The sequence below is a fragment of the Perissodus microlepis genome, chromosome 18, assembly GCF_051167445.1.
Source record: "Perissodus microlepis isolate ML-2025 ecotype Zambia chromosome 18, ASM5116744v1, whole genome shotgun sequence".
In the NCBI taxonomy this organism is placed as follows: domain Eukaryota; kingdom Metazoa; phylum Chordata; class Actinopteri; order Cichliformes; family Cichlidae; genus Perissodus; species Perissodus microlepis.
In genome coordinates, this window is record NC_140478.1 from 10,405,612 (window position 1) to 10,414,497 (window position 8,886).

General features: G+C 39.9%; 1 protein-coding gene across 3 annotated transcripts; it reads left to right on the forward strand.

Annotated features, from left to right (window-relative positions):
- Positions 1-1,292: 1,292 nt before the first annotated feature.
- ro60 (Ro60, Y RNA binding protein) lies at positions 1,293-8,838 on the forward strand. Of its 3 annotated transcripts, none has more exons than XM_084911828.1 (9): positions 1,293-1,415; positions 2,352-2,940; positions 3,176-3,396; positions 5,437-5,583; positions 5,676-5,813; positions 5,916-6,032; positions 6,303-6,419; positions 6,669-6,815; positions 7,102-8,838. In XM_084911828.1, exons 1-9 carry the CDS (start codon positions 1,413-1,415, stop codon positions 7,252-7,254), a joined length of 1,632 nt encoding a protein of 543 aa, XP_084767954.1. In that variant the 5' UTR covers positions 1,293-1,412; the 3' UTR covers positions 7,255-8,838. The 3 variants fall into 3 exon arrangements, with proteins under 3 accessions (XP_084767954.1, XP_084767952.1, XP_084767953.1); XM_084911826.1 differs by having other exon boundaries at positions 1,294-1,415; positions 6,618-6,815; XM_084911827.1 differs by lacking the exon at positions 1,293-1,415 and adding an exon at positions 1,441-1,982 and having other exon boundaries at positions 6,618-6,815.
- The last annotated feature ends 48 nt before the right edge of the window (positions 8,839-8,886 follow it).

Sequence of the window (8,886 nt, forward strand, 5' to 3'; positions counted from 1 at the left end):
AAGGTGCACGAAAAGCAAAAACATGTCATCGTTTCTGTCACTCACAAACAGGTGAAATATAAATTTTAAAAAAAGAAATATCTGCAGGGTGAAAGGTATCGGATTTGCAGAAATGTTACCAAAAGACAATGGGAAGGAAAGAAAATGCCTTAAGCCTAGAATAGAACAAGTTTGGAAAGTTGGAAAAGTGTCCCGTTTGTGTGGCCCTTTTGGATACATTGAAGGTCAGTTTGGAATTGATGGATGAAAGTGTGTTTGTTTTTTGAAAAGTGAAAATATGTGATGGTAAATCTATCTGGAAGATTGGCTATATGTTTTAATAGCATTCTTCTCATCTGATGGAAATCAAAATCATCCAAATGTATGATTTATTCCTCGTGACATAGACATAGACACATAGCACTCCACTCTTTTTGGCCTCAGGCTTGGAGGTGCTGATTCTCGTTCCTGCTGCTTCACATTAGGCTGCAAACCTCTCCAGTGTGAGCTGGAGGCCACCACCTGATGAAGTCAATGGAACCACATCATCTGCAAAAAGCAGAAAGCTATTCTGAGGCCAACAAAGTGGAGGCTTTCTGCCATCTGGCTATGCCTAGAAATTCTGTCCATAAAAATTATGAACAGGAGTGACAAGGACAGCCCTTTGTTCCCATTTATTCTGCCTGAAACTATTAAAATTGCCATAAACATTCCTAACAGCCTGAAAGAAGATTTGAAACAAGGAGAAAAAGCTGAGCTATGTCAAATTTCATGAGAACGCTGGGCTTAAAGCCTGTTGAAACAGGTCTTATGGATTGATGATTCAAAAGTTTTTGATTTAAATCAATGTAAGTATGTACGGAGGAGGTTAGAAGAAAGGTACAACAGTTTTTATACCCATCCAATAACCATGGTGTCTGTCACAGTTTGGGGCTGGAACCTGGAGCCTGGAACCTGGAGCCTGGAGAACTATTCCTAAAGACATTAAAGAAAAAATTACAAGCTTGTAAAAGAGAGTTCGGGCTGTGCTGAAAAATAAAGATGGTCATACCAAATATTGACTTTGAAGCTCAATAGAATAGTTTTTGCCTTTTACTGTACATATGTACATGTGTATTCCCACCTATGTTTGCGCATGTTTCAATAAATCACTGCACTTATTTTCCGTTTTACTGGCAAAATATAGAAAAATGAAAGGTGGCTCAAGTCTTTTTCAGTGGATTGTGAACCACTAAAAAAAGTGAATGTGAACGTACGGAGAGAAAGCGAGAAAACCCTGGGTGAACGTGCCTGTGTGATTTTACTCCATATCCCGGCATCCACCGCGGCACCGCCCTGTTATCTCACTGACGGTCAGCGGGGAGGCCTTTCCACATCTAGCTACATTAAAAAAAACAACAACCCAAAAAACTTGAGCACTGTGTACATACCTGATGGTAAGTGGATATCTATGTCATGTTATTTCAACTCGCAAACAGTATATGTGTTGAGTAAATCCAACACAGTTTTGTTAGGGTTAGCGTATGTTAGTAGCAAGCTGCTCATCCTGGACTAGCTGTATCAAAGTGCTTTCCGGTGTCCCAGCCAGAGCGGAGCTCAGATTGGGGAGTTGATAGTTTTGTGCTGACAGCTAACATTAATATCATTACTATGCAGCCAAGTCACGGCTGGGGAAACTGAGGAGACTTGGTCTGGCTATGAGTTGCTACATGACTTGTCATATTCCTAACTTTATTGTTAAATGATTAAAACCGCATAACTTAATTCACCTTGCCCAGACCGCCCTCCTTTGCTAGCTTAACTAGTTAACTTAGCAAACGAATCTCTACCGGGAGTGTTAGCTAAGGCTGACTAGCTCATTCCGCAGCTAACTTAAAATGACGTGCAGTTAACTTCTCGTACCATCTCCTGTTAACAAACCAGCGTGTCTTCTCTGTCTTATGCGTATGATCGTCTTCTGTAATCGGCTTTAAGCTATTTCTGACAGCGCTCTGAGGCAATGAGTAAGTCATGTTTGCTTGCGAAGTTAACATTTTCATGCTTGCTGGCTGGCCTTGAACTCGAGAGGCTGTTGCAGGGACTCAAACATTTTAATGTGCATTTTAACAACGTAGCTGGATAATATATGTTCAAAGTAAGGTGTGCTAAGCGCCACCTTAGCAAACGCTGGGTGGTTTATTAACGCTTGCGCAATCCTGTCAAATCCGAACCATGGTTTGATTAACACTGGGGACGCTTTACGTCCCGTTAGTGTTAGTAGTTAGCTTTTATTTCATTTCCACTATACTATAAGATAAAATACCACAATCAAATTACAGTGCCATTTCATTATAAAGTTTAGAATTGCTTCGTTTTACTACAATGTGTTTCAGGACGCCTCAAGTGTTTCAATGGAGCTATCAGGAAGTACCACTAGCAACCATACCCTGAACTCAACAGGTGGTGGTTCATGGGAGATCAGTGACAAGGCCAAGCTTTGTCGCTTCCTCTGCTATGGCTCAGAGGGAGACTTGTACAGTACCAGAGAGAATGGTCACATCAGAGTGGAGAACACTGGAGCCCTGCAGTCCATGCTGCAGGAGAAACGAGGCGCTGAGGTGTTGGAGGAAATAAAAAGGTTCGCTCAGGATGGGCAAGCTGTCAGACTAGAGCCCTCCATTTTTGCCTTGGCTTTGTGCTCCCAAAACCCAGATGTGAACACCAAACAGGCAGCGTTCAAAGCCCTGAAGGATGTTTGTCGTGAGCCTGCCCATCTGTTTTCTTTCATCAAGTACAAGAAGGAATTAAAAGAGCACATGAAATGTGGGATATGGGGGCGTGCCCTGAGGAAAGCACTGTCTGACTGGTACAATGAGCAAGATGCCATGAGTCTAGCTGCTGCAGTGACCAAATGTAAGCAGAGAGAGGGCTGGTCACACCAGGATCTGCTCAGACTCTCCCACACTAAACCAGCTAGAGATGGTAAGTATAGAGACCCACGTCATTTAGCCTGCAAAATGTTATTAGTAATCAGTTGAATAAACGTCTGCAGTTATCCAACTTTCTTTGGGGTTTTATTGGATGTTCTCTGTTCTGAGCATATATGTGCATATTTATAAACTCCCCATGCTGAATTTTAATTAGTACAGTGTAAGTTTTTATTTTGTTTCACTTTAGTCAGTGCTAACATGCAACACCCATCTCTTTGTGTTTTCAGCTATTGCCTTGATCAGCAAATATGTAACAAAAGGGTGGAAAGAGGTCCAGGTTGCTCATGAAAACAAAGAGAACGCCGAAGAGGTTATCAGGGTGCTTTCATATCTTGAAGTGGTGGAAAAGGTAAAGCACAGTCGGGATGAAACTGAGGTCGTCACTTTAATAGAGGAACACAAGCTTGAGAGGGAACAGCTGCTGACCGAGCATCTGAAGTTTAAACAGGCGAGTCTGTTAAATCATTTTTTTTTTCAAGATGCTTTTTGTTTTTTGTGCTCGCTTGTTTTATTATTAAGCACTTCCGTAGTTTTTATGCACCATGATACTGTAGTAAGTAGTAATTAGCAGTTTCCAATAGATCAATTATTTTTTCTGGAATTAGGGTTATTAAAGCTGGTGGGACACGTACACAGGATGTCTTGTAGACAGGCCTGGTTGTGTTTTATAACATAGACCGTAGTGATAATTGATGAGATGAATTCAGTTTTTACACTTGGGATCTTATTAAAATTAGAAATGCACATGACATAGGAAGATTTTCAGTGTTCTCAGCCCAAACTGGTGACTGACTGGGCTGAGAACACGGAAAGCAGCGCACACTCATAACCACAGTTTGACAAGTGGGGAAACTGCTCACACTGAGTGACTAGACCAGTGTCCAACGCAGAAAACCACGGGGAGATGACCACAAAAATGTTTAACAACAAATCTAATCACTTAAATCACTTTCACCCAGCTGAACATACGAAGCTAGAAAAGGCAAAGTGGCTAAAGGAATACAGAACTCAGAGAAGGTACAAGCTAGCAGCGTCTGTATGAGCAGTCAAAGCTTAAAAACGATTATGAGGAAAATTATGAAGGCAAGTGAAAAACAGATAGGGCTTGTGAAGTTCAAAACAAACTGGGTAGTAATGAAAGCAACTCATATAGTTTTGTTAAATAAATATATTGTACCTGCTGTTGTTTGGTAAAGTAAAATATGCCATGTAAAGGGGGGTGTACAGCAATTTATTTTCAGTTTAGTTTTTAATCTGTACCTCCTTCCAGTTGTAGCTCAGGTGGTAGAGCAGGTCACTGATCGGAAGGTTGGTGGTTCGATTCCTGGCTTCCCCTAGTCTATATGCCAAATATCCTTGGGCAAGATACTAACCCAAAATTGCTCTCCGATGCATCCATCAGAGTATGAATGTGTGTGAATGTTAGCTATAAAGCACTTAGAAAGATGTGCTTGTGCGAATGTGTGTGAATGGGTGAATGCACAAGTTGTGTAAAGCGCTTTGAGTGCTCAGATGAGTAGAAAAGCGCTATATAAGAACCAGTCCAGTAGCAGCACAAGTGATAGAAAAGTTTATTTTATCAGTTCTCAGAAGCTTGTAATCAGCAAAAATCTCCCTCGGCAGTTCACACTAAAAAAAAATGAAAATTGCATTTTTAATTCAAACAGAGCATTTAGAACAGGGGTGTCAAACATAAGGCTCGAGGCCCTGGAAGTCCAATCCGGCCCACTGGATGTCTTTGACCCACTGGACTTACACCTGTATTTTCATAAATTTTACAGCTTGTCCTGCTGATGAAGCCCTCCTACTCACAGTCTTACATACTACATCAGATTATTAAATGAACAGAAAAGTTCCTTTTTTCTTTTTGGGTTTTCAGTACTGATAAAAGGAAAACCTGTTTTTTACAGTGTGTCCACAGTAAAATAAATGAAACAACAAAAACTTTCTGCTTTATAATTACAGGACAGTCTGGTAAATGAGCTACCAGAATTTCTTTATCATGTAGTAAAACTGAGATGCCCTGTTGAAATTGCACCTCTTTATTTATATTGAAATATTGGAGGGATTAAATGTGCAGCTACACGTAGTTACACTGATAGAAAGGGGACTTTCCTAGGTCTGGCCCACTTAAGATTAAAGTTCTGTTTATCTGGCCCCTGATATAAAATAAGTTAAACATCCCTGGTTTAAAAAGTAACTGCTTTCTCGTTCACTACCTAAACACCAAATACCATAAATGATCTTTATTATCTCACTTCTTGAACTGCTAGGACTTTTGTTTTGTTTTTTTCCAGTTTTTGGGGGTTGGGATGAGCCCTTTGTAAGTTCCTGCTCACTGCGTAAAAGTGTTCTCTGGAGGGGGAAAAAATCAAAACATTTCTTATCTGTAAAACTGCAGTGTTCAGGTAGACTGAAGCCTAATGTAAAGAATGTGAAAATGTATTTTTCTACATCTAACAGGATGTGTGGTGGTTGTTTTCTGCAGGTATGGAGCGCTTTGTTGAAGGAAATGCCTCTCCATTCGGTGGTAAAGATGTTAGGTAGGCTGACATCTGGCAAAGTTCTTGAACCGGGAAGCTCAGAAACACAGTTTTTATGTGACAGAATTCAAAGTGAGACGGCACTAAAACAGGTAAGGCTCACAACGTCTACCAGAAATGTTATTTTGTTTTTAATTATGCAGAGGTCAATATTTAGGAATTAAATGTCTCCTAAAATCACCAGGCAAAGATCCACCCTTTCAGTATACTTTTGGCTACAGAAAACTACAAAAAAGGCCATGGCTATCAGGGTAAACCGAAATGGGAAGCAGACCGCAACATCCTTAAAGCTATGGACTCTGCCTTTTACAAGAGCTTTATGGTACGTTGTTGTAATTTTCAAAACTTTCTCCAGTTGTTGCAGAAGATGTCAGCAGCAGTTGTTTAACATGAATGACCTGTTCTGCTGTGACTCTGTCCTCAGAATGTGGAGCCTGTGGGTAAATGCTTTGTTGTGGCAGTAGATATGAGCGGGTCACCGAGCAGCATTGTCCCAGGAACGTCGATCAGCACTGCTGCTGCTGCAGCCGCTATTGCCATGGTAAGACTGTACTACAGCCAGATGATGCTATCTGGTTAGTTGGAACAGCTGCATCTTCAAACAGGGCTCAGGCTGCCCCATCTTTAGAGAGATCCCGGGTGATGGCGTGAGACTGTTGACGCATACTGTGAATTCCTTGAAAATGCCTTTCTCAGTATGTTAGCGCATAGGCCCTAACAGTGGTGTACTGTGTGTGAATGTGCATGCAGGATAAAGGCATTTTAGTCAGGGTAACTAAATGGCTTTCTTTTGACCTTGGCTTTGACACAGATTTTTGCAAGGACGGAGGCTGACACACATGTGCTTGTCTACTCTGAAGAGGCTATGGTACCATTCTCTATTTCTGCTGACATGACTCTCAAAGAAGCAACCGATGAACTGGTTAAGGTAAGGCTTTACAGAACATTAAAGGTGAAGAGATAATACGAGTGACTGAACAGTTCCTTTCAGGAATATACAATACAATATTTGTTGCAGACGAGCAACTAGAGGCAGTTTTTTCTTCTTCTTCCACCTTCACATCAAAGTACTGCAAAGCAGTGCTGGTTAGCTAATCTACCACCTGTTTATTGTCCTCTCACATAGAGCACGAGAGAAAGGGGTGCACAGCCATCAGGTAGTGCCTTTATGTTGCAGTTCCAGAGTGAGAGCAGAGACTGCACCCTTCCCATTCAATGGGCCACGGAGAACAGGAAAGCTGTAGATGTGTTCGTCACTTTGAGCACCAACCCACTGTGGATGCTTACTGCCAGCCCGGTGGAGTCTCTGAAGAAGCACAGAGAAGTATGTTTGTTTTTTCACATCTGGAGTTGAATTAAATAATGGCCTTGTGTGGTAAAGATTGTTTTTGAACATATACAATACCAAGCAAAGATTAACGGGATGGGGTTGATGTGCTATTTTTATTCACATTGTTCCATAGATGGCTGATAGGGCACAGTTAATTTTACAGCATTATAAGTTCTCCTTTAAACTCCTTTATCCAAAAGGTTACTTAAAATATGTACTAAGTAACGATGACAAATGTAACATTTTTACAATAAACATGGTTTGTGTATATTGTCAACAGACATCAGGAGCTAATTCGAAGCTGGTGATGTGTGACCTGACTAACATTGGAATTGCCATCTCAGACACAGAAGACCGGGGTTTGCTGACCATCTCTGGCTTCGACCTTGGAGCTTTTAGTGTCATTCGTAATTTGGCCCAAGATCTGATCTGATAAGATTTCGGGAACTTTTCTTGAGTAATGTAATGAGTGTAGAATATGAAGGCAAAGAGTGGACCAATGAGGCTCATTTAGCATGTAGAGTGTCCCAAAACAGCACTAATCCAAAAGATGCTGACAATTTCAATTCCAGTTTTTCTTTGTTTTCTCTTGCTCACCATTCAGTCGACAAAGTGTCCAGCGGGCTGGACAACACTTTGGAAATGTAAAATGCATCTATATTTTGTGAAAATTGAATAGGAAGTGATTAAGACATGGTATGTGTTTGCATATCATGTTTTTAAGAGCCTCTATATGATCAGCTGTTCAGTACTTTGGTGGATTTTGATGGATCGTGATTTAAGTGGGGAAAAAATTAACCGATTCAACATTTGTAGCAAGAGGTTGTCAGGTTAAGGGGAACATTGCATGAGTCACAGTTATAGGGTGTTTGCAACTGTAGGTTTACTTCGGGGGGATTACCTGTAGTTTTCAACATGCATCTATGGTATGAGTTAGCAAGTTTGATGTAGAGATACTTAACATCAATGAAAGAGAAACCTGAAACAAAGCACACAAAGTCAATGGTAAAACTTGGAGTTGCTTTTTATTGTGTTAATTTCACAGATTTCTTAGATCAGAAAAGTTTTTTTCAAGTATTAACATCTTGGATTCCTTTTACACTGTCTTTGCTTTAGCTTAGCCACAAATTTTAGTTGTTCTAACATTTGTTTGACCCTAAGCCCAGTTTTTTGTTTTAAAGCTGAGTTTTCCGTTTTCTTCTTGTGAGATTATACTTTAAAAGAAATGCGGTGACACTTTTTATAAAGTAAATTTGGATTCAGTTTTAACAACACACTAATGCCAATGTTTGGGATTTTTTTTGTGTGTGAAAATTTTGTGTTTTAGTCTAAATTCTATGCATCAGAATTTACATTTTACTGTAATAAAGTATCTGGAAAGGACCAATCATAGCTCTCTGATACCCGTTACCTTATCTTTAATGTGACATTGTTCGTTCTGCAAGAACAGAAAACTGCTACCTTTCCAGAAAACTTGATATGAATGAATTATTGTGAAAATTATTTGAATGTACTTTTATAAAACCTGTAATGGTCAATTTAAAATACGTTTTATATTTCTCCAGACACAGAATAAACGTGCACAGCTTAGAGAGTTTTAGAGACAGGGCCTGTTAATTTTTGAGGAAATGTAAACAAATGATTACAGTAGTGCTTTTCGTTTTAGTCAACAGTAATAATTACTGAGAATATTCAGTAAGCTTTACTTATCACGGTGTAATTTAGTCTTCATAAAATTAAAAGAAAAACACACACTGACCATGTAACTGTGAAGGATGTTTGTCCCAACATGCTGATGTTTTCATTTTTAATTTTAAAGCAACATCCACAGTCTTTTTGGTCAACATATAAAATATTTATAACACGACTGTTGACACAGCGTTTTAGGAGATGGACATGAGATTTGGTCGTTCTCAAGTGTTTCACAACCATTCTGTTGTATCTGTCCTGCTTAACATGTACCTACTGTAGCGGCGATGTGAATCCCTTCCTAATAAACAACTTGCTGCTCTGGAAATGTGCTTTCATTTTACCAATAACTGCCTGAGTTGTTGAACTGATACAT